The sequence below is a fragment of the Lonchura striata genome, chromosome 5, assembly GCF_046129695.1.
Source record: "Lonchura striata isolate bLonStr1 chromosome 5, bLonStr1.mat, whole genome shotgun sequence".
Taxonomy (NCBI): Eukaryota; Metazoa; Chordata; class Aves; order Passeriformes; family Estrildidae; genus Lonchura; species Lonchura striata.
Window position 1 is genome coordinate 57,868,305 of NC_134607.1, and position 16,098 is coordinate 57,884,402.

Consider the following 16,098-nt stretch of genomic DNA (forward strand, 5'->3'; position numbering starts at 1 on the left):
TCCACAGGTCAGGGCGAGCGCCGCCGGCGCGGCTTCTGGCCGCTCTGCAGCGTCCTCACCGCTGCGCCCGGCTCCTGCCCCGTTTCGCGCCGCGGAACCGCCGCCGCGGGCCGAACCGAGCCCGAACCGAGCCGCGCCGTGCCGCGCCGTATGCAAATGAGAGGCCCGGGGACCGCGGGGAGTTGTGGGGCGGCCCGTCACAGCGGGCGGAGCCGGGGCGGGGCCCGCCGTACTTCTGGGGGCGGGGCGAGGAGCGGAAGCCGCACGGTGTCACCTCCGGGACTCTCTCGCTGCGTCTCATCGTTGGGGCCGCGACAAGATGGCGGACCTGTCTCTGGACGAGCTCATACGGAAACGCGGTGTGACGGTGAAGGGGAGGTGAGCGGCCGGGACGGCGACGCAGCGCCTCGGGCCGGCGGCCCCCGGCCGCTCCTCGGGTGGCTCCGCTCCGGGGGCTGCGGGCCGCGGCTGTCTCGGCGCGGCCCGGCCCTGCTCCCGCCCTCGCGTTTCCATTGGCTGAGCCGCGGGCCTGCGGGTCCGCGCTGCCATGCGATTGGCGGCGGCGGCTGTCACTCAGGGCCGGGGCGGGGGTCGGGCCCCACCGCGGCCCCTGTGCCTGGCGCTGCCCCGGTGGGGCAGGAGCGCTGCCGGCCCGTCCCCTCTCGGTCTCCTCGGGATTCCTGGCGTCGTCCCATGTCTCACCGAGCCCTCCGACTCGCCCTGCCCACGCTGCCTCCTGCTTGTCCCCACCGATTAACGCAGCGCTGCTCCCCGTAACGGGGCGGGCGCCCCGAACGCCGCGGGTACCCGGGCTGCGGTGTCACCCGGCAGTGCCGCGCGCTCCCGGGAGCGGCTCGGTGCATTGTGGGAGGGCTGCGGGCGCTCGGGGGCCGTAACGCCCGGGGCCGCCGGGCGCCCGCGCGGACCGGGCTGCCGGGGCTTCGGCCGCAGCGCCGCCCGGGCTGCGGAAGGCGTCGTCCCTCTAGCGTGGTCACTGGTGCTCCGCCTGGTTGTCCGAAGTAGTTGAGGGGACGTGGAGCATGTTGCAGATCGGAGCTGCAAGGTCAGGTTATTTCTTTGCGTGGCAGAAGTCTCCAGCCTAAGCTGGGCCATTTACTGCCACGGTTGGCAGTTCTTACCTGGATTCTCCTTCGGTACCTTTTCATTTTCGCTTTTGCCGTAGTCTCGCAATGGTTTTGAAGAACTTGTCCCCAATCTCTGTTAGCTCTGTGTGCTCTTGCTTTGTTGGTTCCTTTTTTTCTGTTTTTGTTTTTTTTTTTTTTAATTTATTATTTTTCGGTTTTGACTCTGAATGTGTATACACTTACATGTCTAGAGTAATATTCTGCGTTGCCTGGCTGACATATACTTCCAAAACATTCCAACATATTTAAATCCTAGTCTAGACAAAGCCTTAGCTTTGCGCTTTCATTCATGTTGTCCTGCATATTTGGAAGAGTCTTAGGCTGCTTACTATGCCCCAAGTACCTCCTTAATCCCTCTTTAACTCTCATTTCTTCCAGGAATTCTTCCTGCCTTTTTTTTTTTTTTTTTTTTTTTTTTTTTTTTTTTTTTCTGAACAATAATCCATCTGCAGCACTGTAAGAATTGTTGTGCCCCACACTCTTCTTGTGTGTTTGTTTAGCTCACTTTATAAATTCCTGAGGTAGCAAACTTGGCTTTGTGAAGTCTGGATAAACTTAAATCATTATATCCATGCTGCTCAGTAGCCTAGATGAAATAATAGAAAAAATTTCACTAATAAAATGTACTGGTCCCTAACATATTTAAGCCAGAGCTTAGAATCGTAGAAAGTGAATTAGATCTTTGAGATCTGCTTTTATTTCAGGTGCTGTGGCACAAATACCTCAGCAGTTAATGTTCTTGTAGGGTAGGCAATTATCTGTGAAAGAGAGTTGATTATTAGGGTAAAGACAACTTTTCAGAAACGGTGTAATCTTCAGTACAGTTTCTTAACCTATTTCACTGGGTTTTGTCATCAACAGTATTAACTAATTCTAGTTTAAATGTTGATACATACATTTTTGGTTGTACTTTGACCTCTCTCATGAGCCACTCATCCAGCCCTTTGCAGTGCTCCTGCTGAATGCTTTCAACATTGCTAAATAAATGCTTTTTAAAATTGCAAGGAAGGTCTTGCTCCGTGGCTGTTGCTTTATGGGTACTGTTAGTCTCCTGTGTTCTGTGTATATTTTCATAGGTAGTCTTAATAATCCTCCTGTTTCTTTTAGCTGGTTTGCTTTGGCTGTATGAGAGAGCAGCCATAGGACTCTTAGATAGGTGATAAAATGGGACTCCAGTCCCAGCTTTCCAGACATTGAGACACAAGAATGAGAGAGGCAGAAGCAGAGGTTAAGTCTTTCATTGTTTGATTGTTTGGGGTTTTGTTTTGAAAGATCTCTTCATTGAAAATACATGACTGTAAATAAGGTAAAGGTTGTGGAGTTAGATCAGGAAATAGTAATGTAAAGGTCCATGAAGAATGGAAATAGCATCATAATTTGATTTTGCAATACTACTCTTTTATTACAACGAATTCCAGGTATCTACTTTTACACTTTATAATACTGGGCAACACATTTCTGAAAGCAGATTAACTTTTTAGCCCTCTATTTTGACTTTTAGAAAGTCAACAGCAAGAGTATTTTTTCTCTCTACTTTTTTTTTTTTTTTTTTTTTTAGTACGAAAAAGCCCTGTGAAATAAAAAACTTTAAAAATACTCATCAGAGAGACTCCATTTAGATAAACTGGTTTTGTTCTTAGGGCAGATTTTGAAAAAGTGCATCAGACCTGTAATAAGAAGGTAGTTCTAGTTTTTACCCTGTATTGTGCTGCTTTTTATGAATGTTTGTCTACAAGAACAAATGCTGTCGTTTTTGTGAGCTGTTGTCTTTCTGTGCTTAGTATTGTGATAATGTTGTGCTTAAAAAGTAAAGGCCATCAAGTGCAGTAGTTCTTTTAGTAGATTAAAGAAGAGGCAGTTATTTTAGAAAGTAATTTGACTAATGACTATTCTTGCTGGAAGCTAATCAACCTTGAAACTGGTGGCTTTGAACTGGAATTGTTACTGGTGCTTGTACATACTAAAATTCAAGTTGCTGTGCTCCCACAAATTTGAACTTGCTGCCCAGATTTCTTGAAATCATGTGTAGTTGTATGTTTCCTTCATATCAGGATGTATTATTGTATTACAGAGGATGCTTTAGCAGACTTGTTCACTCCTAAAGCTAGACAGTCTGTTCCTGTTCCTCTTTGTCTTCAGAGGTTTCCCCAAAGTACCCACGTTGTTGAATTTTGTTTAAATGTAGTATGTACTTAGCACAGCTGAAGTCAGACCCTTTAGTTTGTAAATGTGAACTTAAGGATGGATTTTGGAAATCAGTTCCTTAGCTGATTCTGTAGAAAAAAAATCCAGCATGAAAGAGCTTAGGAGTTCTGCTGTTGTATTTAGACATCCAACTGGAGTGAACTTCTGTGCAGTAATAATGAACTTTTGTTTGCAGCAGCACAAATATAATGCCCAAAACTTACTTTCTTTTTTTTTTTTTTTTTTCCCTCTCCTCAGACTTAACACAAGGCCAGTGTTTGGGGGTGTAAGATCTCGCATTGGGATCCAACAAAATCTTCTGAATAGATCACCAGCTGTGAGCTTTCAGCAGACTTTCGATGCCCGACAGAAGATTGGACTCGCTGATGCCCGGCACAAACTGGGGGTTAAAGATGCCCGAGAAAAACTGGTTCAAAAGGACGCTCGGTTCAAAATCAAAGGGAAGGTGCAGGATGCTCGAGAGATGTTGAATTCCCGTAAGCAGCAAAGTGTTGCTGCTGAAAAGGTGACCAAAGTGGTGGATGCCAGAGAGAAGATCAGCTTAAAAAGGAGCACTCCAGCTGCTATCAGCCCAGCTATGGGGACAGTAAATCCAGCCATGAAAATCACCAAAACTATCCAAGTAGGTAAATGAGTCGCCCCTGAGCCCCTCTGCTCTACTGAACTGCTGCTACTCTACAGCAGTTCAGTAGACAGGATAATACATTAGTATGTTCATATGGTTACAAGAGAAGCAACAATGATACAGTTCATTCCAGCCTATGGGGTGGGATTCTGATCCTTTTGTGTGTCCTTGCAGCTTCTTGGGATTTTTGTGGAATCACACCTTTCTTTTAAATTTTCATTTTAATTTTGGGACCAAAAAGACTAAGATAGAGCTCCTGTCAGCATTAAAGGAGATGTCTTAATGGTTAAGTAGTCTCTTTCCTACCTGAATGCAAACAAAATGATGCGGATTTTTTGGTATTATTATACTGCTCCTCTTTGCAAGTCTGATGTGGTGGATTGTCCTGTATAGATAACTGGTTTATCCTAGTGGTGGAATAGCAGTTTAGAATATGCAGCTGTGTTTGTATCTAAGAAAATTTAAAATTCAATGAGCCATTCTACAATTTTTTTATACTTGTCTGGTTTCCAGGGATTTGCCTGATCACATGAAGCATTCCTGCTGAGGCTCAAGATTTTTTTCAATTGTATTATAATCAGTTGATCACCCTGACCTGCTGATTTCCTTGGGTTTTCTTATTTCATTTTGCTGCGTGCATAGCAACTTGATTCTTAGCCAGTTTCTCTGAGAAACAACTGCTCTAGAACCGTGTCTATTAGATCCAATGTGTAGAGTCAGAAGAGAAATTTACAGACTGTTGGGATTATTGTTTGAGTGGTTTTGCTCCTTACCTGTACAAGCATGTAACTGAAGTTCCTAGTCTAGCTCTTCCATTTTCAACCTCCCAAAAATCAGCAGTGTGCTTACTCATACCCAGAAATCTGTTGTCATGAGTTTGAAAGCCTAGATGAGCGTGCAGTTCAGCAGACTCTGGGTTTTGCTGAAGAGAAACATCAAACAAGTTTCTTCTGCAAATTGGCCTAGGAAGTTTCCCACTACTCTGCAGGTTTCCTGGCAGGCTGATGTAAGAAGGAGAAAGGACTCTTGAGGTAGTAAGAAGGGCTAATGGTAGAGCAGTCTGTTCAGCAGTTGTTAATTAGGAGGGTGATTAGCACTCTTACTGTCCTTCTAAGCCAAATCACCAGCATCAGCCATGAGGAATTGAACATCATCTACGAAGTTTCTAGGAGTTAAAGTAATTTCCAGAGACTTGGTGCAGTAGCTGTTTGTTCTGACCTGGTGTTTTGTGGGCTTTTTGTTTTACTTCTTTTGACCAATAGTATTTTCTGCTTGTTAGACAACATAGTGCAAGGGAACATATAATTAATACATAGGGTATCATGGTGATTCAGTCTCTAGACAGAATCTTGCAATTATCTAAAAATTTAAAAAAATGTTTGTATTGAAATTCCAAATTGCCTCTGACCCTCCTATTTGCCAGAACATGGAAGTGGAATCAAACTAGTGTATCTTGATCCAAGGTACAGCACACAGCTCTAAATGTGCTGTCCTGAGGTCTTGTTTATCATAAAGGAAGGAAAAAACCTTGAAACCAAAAAATGATAGTAGGTCTGCTGCTGTTTCTGTAGGATGGGTGTCCTTGTTTCTTTGATCAGCAAATTGAAACATGAGGTGCTATGATATAAGTTGCAGTCTAGAGAAAATGCAAATCTGAAGATTTTATTACATGTGTGGACTATTTTTGTAAGAATAATTATCCTTTAATGGACAGATTCCAGCTTTTGCAAAAAACAGAAGGGCATTTTTATGGATGTTGCTGCATGATTTCAGTTATTGATTAGTACAGGTACATTCCCTACCTCCTTCTGTTGTGGTTTCCCTGTTTCATGGCATAATGGGCTGCACACTACCCTGTGCATCATTTTATTCCAGCTCCAGTGCTAAGGGGCAGTGTATATTCTCCTTTTGTTTGATGGAGATATGTATGTTTAGTTTCCAGTAGCATGAAAGAAGAGACATTTTGTGACTTACCCCATTCATGGTTTTGTATTGGCAGAAATGTAGATCTAGTCAGTCCTGACAGGACTGACATTAACTTCCCAGTAATCTTGCACTAAACCCTGAGTAATTTGAATCCTTTTCTTCATGTGGTCTTTAGATTTTAATTTAAGTGAAGCTATCTCAATATTGAACATATCACAGGAAATACAAGTGTTACCTAAGAGCATATTGTGGTAATATATTTCAAAGCAGGGAAGGTAAGTTTAATTTAAGTGATCTCAGGGTATTCAAGTAAAGCTTTGATCTTCTGAACTTAACCTGATGGACTGCAATGCTTAATGCTTTGGTGCTTTATCTCTAACTGTAGCAGAAGGCTCCAGTTCCTGGACACTCTCATCCAGCAGGAATGAGGATCAATGTGGTGAACAACCATACACATAAACAGGTGTGTACCTGCTCTGTACTCTCTGTTGCCTTTAACAGGGAAGAAAATGTGTCCATAAACATTGGCAGGTGCAAAGAAAACTCTTTAAGTAGGAAAGAAAACATTTGAAACTTCTCCATCAGCTTAGCTACTGTGTCTTGCACGGTTAAGATAGTTTTGTGGTAATTGAGGCTTTCATTTAGTAAAATTTATCTTGATTCTTAGTGCATGAGATACTGGAATGAGAAGTAGATATTCCCAGTTTTATCTGTATGCTAATGGTCTATTTTTTTCCCTAGAGGCAGACCTCTAGCTCTGATGTTTCTGTATAAATTTCTTATGACACCACATCAGATCAAGTTGTTGGTTGTTTTGATTCACCATGCTGCCAGCCTCTTCAGAGAGAGGATGTGATTGTACATGATCAAATATACTGCAGTGAGGTGGGAGAGGGTATAACCTTTCTGTGAAATCCCAGCTGTGGGCCACTGCTGGAATCCTGATAGAGATTGTTAACGTGATGTTAACTAGTATTCTGATGAACTTCCAGAGTTCCCAAAACCCTTTTCAAGCAGATTTTGAGAAAGACCTTAGAGCATTGTCTTTCTGGCATCAGTTTTAACAGATTTCATCACAGCCCCCAGCCATTCAGCCATCTTACTACTGTAGGTGCTTTCAGAGAAGAATTGGATATTTTTATTATTTATGTTATTTTGTGTGTGTACATGAAGTATTGCATGAAGTACTGGAAATCTGATATTCACAGTATCATGTCATGTGATTTTTTTTGCCATGATTATAGTAATTTTATCTATTTTTGTATGTTACCTTTATGCTGGTCTGCTACCCTCACCTATCCCAGATGCTGTTGTTTAAGGAAGTGTCTTCATTATTCCAACCTCATCGTTGTAAATGTGGAATCCATTTCATTTTGTCTCCAACTCAAGTCCTTTATCCTGATGCCTAGTGTGTTTCCTAGCTCTTTTATTTTCTGCACAATTCTCCTCTGTTCTCTGTCCATTTTGGTTTTTTTTTTTTTACTTCATAACATTTCTGTGACTGGAACAACTTCCCTGTTTGTAAACCAGAATTTTGCCGACTATGGACAGCCCACTGATTTTGCAAGCTCTTATTGCTAATCCCTCCATTTTTCTTTACCTTTTTACTGAATTAATGGGAAGCTGCTTGCAGTTGTGATTTATGTATTAGGTATTCCTATATGTGTCTAGAATTTTTCTTAACGTTATTTAGGGTGAATCGAAAAAATACTTGTGTAGGAGCTCATTTCAGTATTTTAAGGCAAGGCTGTGAGTGTTAATTTGAACTGGAAAATTAATAATTCATTCAGTAAAGGTCTTAGTGCAGTGTTTTCTAGGGCCAAATGGGTCTGTCCTGTGCTAAGGAAAGTAGGCTATTCAGAAGGAATGTTCCATTTACATGTATTCAGTGGGCATTTGTTTAATTTAAAAAAAATCAACGAAAACCACCAAACAAACAAACAAAAGCACCCACCATACGCTCCCAAACTAATTTAAAAATCACATGAACAGGTTTCAACTGTAAAGGTAGGAAAGTGCTAAAAAGACCCTGAGGCTTTATTGCAATAATGTAGCTTCAACAGTCCTAATGAAGTCCAGGAGTAGAGGAATCTCTGTGATTTCAGTATATCTAGGGAAACAGTTTTACTGTGGTATTTTTGGAAAGAAAGTCCAGTAGTTTTTATACTGATGTTTTGACATGGACTTATATACCTGAAACTAAAATCCAGTGTAATTGTGTTCATTAACTGAAGATGGTTGAAGGCAGGAGAAAACTACTTGTTTTTGAAATGTCTCAATGAAATCTACCTGCATGTAAACTATTACCTTCTTTACTTCAGGGCCTGTATGACACGGAAGACGATGATGAAAGTGTCTCTCCCCTTCCTAGCAAACAGATGAAAATCACCACCACAAACAGTTTCCTGCACAACTCGGTAAAGGGTTATCTGAACATTCCCCACCATGCTGTGCTCACATTGCGTGGACACAGTGGCTGTGTCTTAAAAGGATTTAAGTTCTTTTAAAGTCTGTAAATTGTTTTCTCCTCAAATATTTGCTCTTCACCCCACCCTTACTTTGTGCCAATGCTTCTACTGTTATTTTTGGAACATAGTTTTTTTAAGTAACTGGTTTTATGGGCTCTCAGCAGCCAGAATGTGTGCTTTCTGCCCTGCTGGCAGGTTGCTGCATCCTGGCTCTTTCTTCTTGTTGAGAAAGTGCACTGAACCTGTCTTGTTACTGTTTGAGTAAACCAGCAAGGAAAGCTTTCTGCTGCTTCTGGAGATTGGGCATCAAAGCAGGAAATTTCCTGCAGTGCAAAAATCTTAGTAGGCATTTTGTTGGGGAGGACTGTTGCTCTGGAGAAAATGGAATTTCAGTACAGAAAAACGCAAGGTCCTGCTTTTGGCATGGGATGGCCCTCTGCAGCTTAAACTGAGAACTGACTGGCTAGAAAGCAGCAGCAGCTTTGTAGGAAGGAGCCTAGGGGTCCTGCTGTGTGATCTGCTAAGAATGAGCGAGTAGTGCATCCTTGCAGCAGCAAAAGCCAACTGTAGGTAATTAAGCAAGGAAGGTAATTATTGCTGTTCTACATTTTGAGAATGTATCCAGAATTCTGTGCCTATCTTGGGGCTCTGCAATACAAGAAAGACATGACTGAAACCAGTTAACAGGGTGGTCAGAGGGCTGTACTGTATTATGCATGAGGAGAAGGTGAGAGAGCAGTGTCTCAAGGCTGAGAAGGCTGTAGTGAGATCTGTCCACTCACTGCATGCGAAAGGTCCTTTATAGGAGTGATCATGGAGAAGACAAACCAGTAAATGTGCTGCAGCAAAAGAAATTCTAGTTGGTGAAATTCTCACAGTATTGATTAGCATCTGGCACAGAGACCAAGAGAGGCTCTGTGGTCGTCATTCTTGAATATTCAGTGCTTAGCTGGATAAGGCCCTTACCAACCTCGTGTGTTTGAAGTTAGCCCTGTTTCAGACATGGGAGTTGGGCACAGGTTTGGGCTAAGTTACTCTCTGGTCTTGGAAAGCAAATTCATGTGGTTTTACCATCATGCAGGCACTGTAGTACTGTGATTACCCCAGGAATTTATTTCCTTATGTGGGTATTCAGAATAGATCTTAGGCGATTTGTGATTCTCAAATAATCTTTTGAGGGTTTTTTGAGTTGTTTTTTTTTTTCAGAAGTAAATTTGTTCTTTCCAGTTCACATCAGCTTCCAAGCACAAGTTTTGTCTGGCTTTAAACTCAGGTATTTCAGCTTAAGTTCAATGTCTTTGTGTGCCCTAGCTTGGCAATTCTGAGGAATTACTGCTTTTTGTTCCATGAATTTTCAATCTTACTGTTAATGAGCAATCTTTGTGAACTCTTTATAAAGTACTTGAAAGTCTGCAGATGAAAGGAGCTTTTCCAATTCAGATCACATTGTTAGAGTTCATTTATGAAAAGTATGAAGCCAAAAAGTGCTTATGAGGGAAGTGCTCTTTCTGGATAAGTATACCTTTCTATGTTTATGCGCAGAAACTTGCACTGATTTTTTTTCTCTGAGGCTTTTGATAGTCTTCAGCACTGCAGTGGTTTTGACACTGGGAAGGACATGCAGTGCATACTAGTAATACTCTGGTGGTGGTGCTTGAAGAAGAGTGATGGCTTTTGTATGCTGTAGCTCTGAGATGCTTTCTTTTTTCTTCCTGTAGACTGGTCTGAGCAGCAATAAATTCTCTCTGTCCAAGACTGTTCCCCTGACTAAAGTGGTCCAGAACGATACATACACAGCTCCACCTGCAACTGCCCCTCCTATACGGACAAAGGCCTTGGCAAACGTGTCCCGGACCTTAGTGACAAAGGAAGTGCCTCCAAAAGAGCCAGCACCTGTTGAGGTGAGCTCAGGGAAGGGGAAAATGCTCTTTATAGAAGTCTCTGAAACATTTGAAACTTGTTCATTGGACATGTGAACAGCTCATTTGTGCCTGCCTTCCACCATTAGTTCTGGGACATCATCAAGGTTATTCTGATAACTGCAGTCCATGTTCCAAGAATTTGAAACCTGTCTAAACATCCCTTCCCTGTGCATGATCCTGGAGGAATCCATATTACAGGAAGGTGGTAATTGCTTGGACGCTCCTTGGTGGCTTTCATGTCCCTAGGAGTAGTGTTTTAACACTATTTCATACGTTTTATGTCCCCTACAGCTAGCAAGGAAAAAAAGGAGTTCTTCCAAATGTACACATGAGACCTCCCAGGCAATTTGTAGACAGCCTGCCTGGAATTGCTTTGCCAAACTGTCTGATGTTGGGTACAGGTAACCCATCAGGTGTTCCTAGGTGTGCTGACTTCAGCATGCTCTTGAGAGGCTGGAGCTGTATTTTGGGGTTCGCTGGCTGGTGTAGAGTACAACAGAGACAGGCTATTAAAAGTGTGGGCATGACCAGAGTACCATGTATGCAGATTAAGTTAATGTTATTCTTGGGAATAAGTGAAAAGTTACTTCAGAGAAAAACTAGCATGGAAAAGAAGCTCCTTTTTGCCATCAGATGAACTGGGCTTTAGTAAACATTGATATTTCCCATTACTTAGCAGTAGCTCTCCTTTGTGTGTGTGTACAGACATTCCTAGATAGATCCTTAGTGACTTTTTATTGCTTTCTCTGCTGTGCTGTATTGTGTGCCATATTTCTGTGATGCATTTTTTTGTGTTGGCAGCTGGCATTCAGTCCTTTGGAAGGCACAAAGATGACCGTAAATAATCTGCATCCTCGAGTCACAGAAGAAGATATTGTTGTGAGTGTTGCTTTCTGCCAGACTGTGCATGAGTGACATTTCCTTTCCATGTCCTACCTTTTCTGATAAATCACTTGATCTATGGTGAATGCAGTGAAGAGAGGTGTGATGTGGGTTTACTGTCTGTGCAAAAACTTAGAGGGGTCCTGATTGTTTGGGGGTTGTTTGCACTTTTTAAAAAAAGTGTGTACTTAAGAACATGGGACAAAATCCCACAGAGTATTTTGAGATACCTGACATCACTTAGAAGAAGAGTTCACACCAAATAATTCTTCTACCCAAACTTATGCCTCCATCCAAATTATCTAGGGGCTTCCATTCTCACGGGGCTGAGAATTAAATCTAGACTTCCTGTGGGAAAAACATTACTGGGTTACTGGCCTTGAACTTCCCTGCTTGTGTACTCTCTATTACTAGTGCCAAGTACTTAAACCGTAACAAACACTGTAAGACAAGTGTCCAGATCCTGTCAGGTATTTAATAAGCAGGATGGGTGGTGTGATGAAGCTAGTAAACCCTTCTCATGCAGTGCCTTTGATGTGACCATGGTCATGACTGACTCTCTGTCCTCAGGAGTTATTCTGTGTGTGTGGCGCTCTGAAGCGAGCCCGGCTGGTGCACCCTGGCGTGGCTGAGGTAGTATTTGTGAAGAAAGAAGATGCTATCACAGCATATAAGAAGTACAACAACAGGTGTTTAGATGGTAAGTTTGATGCCAGAGTTGCATGTAGTGTAAAAAAAAAAGAATTACTTTTCCACCTGAGAGGAAGGTTTAAAAGTATCTTAGATGTTAATATGGTAGCAGGAGAGAAATACTAGAAAATCAGTTCAAGAGCTAGATAAGATAATAATTGCTGTGTAACTAGCTGAATATATACACAGTTTATTTAAATGCAATAAAGAGCCCTACCCACATTTTCCTGGAAAAAGCACATTCAGAGCTGGGGGCAGGGTCCTGATGAGTCTCGTAGTCTAACTTTCAGATTAAATTCCTTGTGTTTCTAATTAGGTACTGAGAGCTGTAAAGCTGTCGTAGTTGAGATGGAGACAATACAAAGCAACACACTTCATTTTCAGAAGGCTTCAGACTGTTTATTGTAGCATGCATGCCTTTTTACACATTCTTACAGAACTCATAAGTTTACATGTTACTCATTGGTCACAAAAGACAAGCAAAGTGCTTATTAGAATAGGCAGTTTTAGGTTTCTCGTATTTATCCTTCTTTCTTTCTTGGTTTCTATGTCAACAACCTTGGTAGAAAATTCTTTCAGGGGTAAACATGGAGCCTCTTATCAGACTTGTCTCGAGCTCACAGAAATTGTTGTAAAACTTTACTCTTCCACAGAAAGTCCTTAGGAAGGCTTTACCTGCTTACAGAACTGCTTGCAAAATACAAGTAAAATTTGTATTTGCAATAGTTTCAGGGCGTACTTAGAAACATTTTGAATTGGACTTGTAAAATAGTATCAGATGCTTCATAAACTTTGAATAATGCAATTTTATTTTTTAACCATGTTAAACTGAAATTGTTGTTGAACTGTTAATTTTTAGCTGGAAATAGATGCTTTTTCTTTCTTTAGATGAGTGCTATGTTATGGATGTCAGATGAGGAGCAGACAGCTGAGAATGGGAGATCCTCTTGTGTCCCTGCTGAAGGCTTCATACTTCTGTGTAACTTGTTATTTAGTATGATCCTTCATATGGTACTGAGTGTTTCAGTGGCTCTTCTATTGCTATGATTCTGCAACAAAAGATTTATCAGCTGTTTATTCTATTTCCCCAGCATGTCGAACTCTACTGCTTGCGCTGTTGCGTGATGTTTCAAGGATCTTGCCCTACTCCACTTCTGATAGAATGGATTTTGTGTTTTGTTTTTATTTAGGTCAGCCAATGAAGTGCAATCTTCATATGAATGGGAATGTCATCACCTCAGACCAGCCTATATTGCTGTAAGTGTCCTTCAGTGGGGAAAAGGTCCAAAGGCTTTTGCAGGTTCTATTTTGAGAATTGTTGTCTCATGAATTTTCTTTCTCTCCCCTTCTGTGCCACAATATGTTGAGTGGAGTGCAATGTAGCTTGACTACATAGTGTTCTCAGCCCTGAGGCTCAAAAATAATCTGAGATGAGGATATTTTCTTGTGAGAAAAGCATATTTAAAACTTTTATCTCTGATATAGGTAAGGGGGATACACTGGTAACAGTAAATGCAGACACAGTGGTAAAATTTATTTATCATAAAGAGAGGTTAAATACTGCCTTTTAAATTTTTTTTTTAATCCTCCAGCCGATTGAGTGATACTCCTTCAGTCAAGAAGGAAGGGGAACCACGCCGGTCAAGTGCAAGCGCCTCCTCAAATCCCCCAGCTGAAGTGGACCCTGAAACTATCTTGAAGGCACTCTTCAAATCCTCAGGGGTCTCTGCCTCTGTGCAGCCCACAGAATTCAAAATTAAACTCTGAGAGGGGGGGAGCAAGCAGTGGACTGGAAAACTCATATAAGCTGGGGGATGAGGAAAGTGCAGGAGTGCAGATGTTACTTGCATTTGCCTGTCCTGAAGTTTTTTGTTTTCTATGATCGCTACCTTACTGTACAATAGTGTTTCCTCTTGTGTGTGTACTTTCTGTTTTCATAGTTGGAGTTTTCTTCCATGATTTTTTTTTTTCCCAAGAGAATAACCTTTCCCTTCTGCCAGTAATGTATTACCAAGCATATACCATGTAACTCCATCCTTTACTCCAAAGCCCCCAGTGGCCATTAAAAATGCACATAGACTTTGAGGGAAGGAGTGGTGATCTCCTTCTGTTTTCTTCTGACTGACCTTTAACTAAAGGGTGCATCCCCTTGATTGTCCACAGGCAAGAGCACCACGTTGTTTCTGAAGTTGCTGCACTGGGTACGCACCACGTTGTTTCTGAAGTTGCTGCACTGGGTACAAAGGCAGGTTGGGCTCTATCCAGAAAGGACTTGTGTGCATTCGGTGGCATAACTCTTCCTTCTGGCTGTTGGACACTTTCCTGCTCGGCAGCTGGGACATTGAAAAGAAGCGGGAGAAGTTGAGCTGCCCGCGGTGAGCCAACAGAGACATGAGGCAGAAGGGACGTATGCGCAAGTGCACTGGCCATTGTGCTCTGGGCAGGGGTGTTTCAGCTCTGGTAGTGCTGGAGAGTTGTTCTGGCAGTCGTACAAGGATTGTATTTGCTCTGGAGGGTCAGGCTCAGCTGCTCTCCTCTTTCTGGACTGAAAAATTAAGAACCAGTCATGGTCAGAGCTAGAAGAAACCCAATTGTTTGACTCCCATTAGATTGCATTGCCTCCTCCTGCTGATGCACGGACATGAGTTTCTTGGCTTCTAACTCAGCCAGTCTCCTATAAAAAGGAAGGACTTGAGACCCTTTTCAGATCGTAATACACACCAAGTCTTGTGTCTGAGAACTTGTTTCTTTGAGGGATGCTGTTTGTTTGGCTGCTGTGCAGTTATGCTGCTGGCATGCCCGGATTTGGAGGATGATGGCTGCAGCGTGGCTTCAGGGAGAGGTTTAGGAGCAGCGGGCAGTTGGCACTGTGTAAGGAACTCGGGAGAGGAGTGTCAAATCCCGTGCAGGCGGCGAGGACGTGGCGTGGGCCAGCGCGTGTGTGTGACAAGCCACTAGGTGGCACTTCCAGGACTTCCCATCGCTTGTACCGCACTGGCGCCCTGGATGATGAAAGTCCCAGTAGCTCCACTCGTTTGTGTTTGTTCAAACTGTATTGGAAGAGAGGAAGGCTGAGAGCAACTTCCAGAATCGGGTTAGGGTTTGAACTTGATCCTACTAGCTGGGAGACTAACCTTATCCATTCTGTTCAGCTCTGCTGAGTAGCTCCTGTAAGTCCAGATTCCGTTTCTTGGACAACCCCCTGTGTTTCTTTTGCTTTCTTGTTCTGTATGAACTTTCTTCTATCTAGCTTGTGCAGACCATTCCTTAATCTCACTGTATCCCTTTTAGCCATGGAAATAATAAGGACTTGACAGGACTTGTTTTTCTGGAGTACTCTCTTTGGTTTGAAGGCCAGTGACACCATGATTGGTGGGGTGCTTCATGTGAACATCAGATGTTTGTAGGGGAGGGGACCTAAGACAGCTATTGTTCTCCTTTTTTTAGATTGCCCACCAAATACCTGTGTTTTAATAAAAAAAAAAAGGGGGGGAGGGAGGGGAGGAAACATTAGGGGTTGGAAAAGATAATGTATTACCTGTTTCTGAATAAACGTTTGTTACACAGAGAGTAAGCCTTTCTAAGCCTTTGTAGATGCTATGAAGCAACAAGAGATAAGTGGTGGTGTTCCAGCATTGAGTCAATCGTGCTTTCTAAGTGAATGTAGAAATTTCCAAAGTGATGAAGAGCAAGAGGAGCTTATGGGTGAGAGAATTGTTACTCATCTACCATCATACAAAGTAGCAGCTGACTCTTGCTACTAAATTGGAGCCATTTGTGTCCATGTACTTCCAATTCTCTTTTTACAGAAAAAAAAAAGAAGCCTTTGTTACTGACAGCCTAGTCATTTAAAAATAGTTTTATAGCAAAAACAGCTCTGAGATCTGTTCTAGGTGAAGTGGGATACTTTCATTACCAGCTGGACAGAAGGCTGTGTAAGTGTGAAACGTGTATTAGGAGTGCATCTCTTGCCTCTTCTGAAAGAATGGAGAAGCTCAAGGATTTTTTAGATTAATAGGTCTGTGTCCTTTTGAGAAGCCAAGTAGCAAGATGCATTTTAACTTACTGTTAAACTTTGCCTTATGTTTAAGTTACATGAGTTTATGATGGCGTTGACATACTTCCTTGGAAGAAGTACTAACTGCTCTGTTCCATAATTCCGTGGTCTATGGCAGCATATTCTTATTTTTTACAAATTGGTGAATTGTGTGGGTGTCCAAACACCACTCCATGGC

General features: G+C 42.5%; 1 protein-coding gene across 2 annotated transcripts; it reads left to right on the forward strand.

Annotated features, from left to right (window-relative positions):
- Positions 1-218: 218 nt before the first annotated feature.
- POLDIP3 (DNA polymerase delta interacting protein 3) lies at positions 219-15,433 on the forward strand. 2 transcript variants are annotated; one of them, XM_021552728.3, is made up of 9 exons: positions 219-378; positions 3,588-3,972; positions 6,287-6,364; positions 8,223-8,318; positions 10,088-10,270; positions 11,093-11,170; positions 11,744-11,873; positions 13,054-13,120; positions 13,456-15,433. In XM_021552728.3, exons 1-9 carry the CDS (start codon positions 320-322, stop codon positions 13,628-13,630), a joined length of 1,251 nt encoding a protein of 416 aa, XP_021408403.2. In that variant the 5' UTR covers positions 219-319; the 3' UTR covers positions 13,631-15,433. The 2 variants fall into 2 exon arrangements, with proteins under 2 accessions (XP_021408403.2, XP_021408404.2); XM_021552729.3 differs by having other exon boundaries at positions 6,290-6,364.
- Positions 15,434-16,098: the final 665 nt, after the last annotated feature.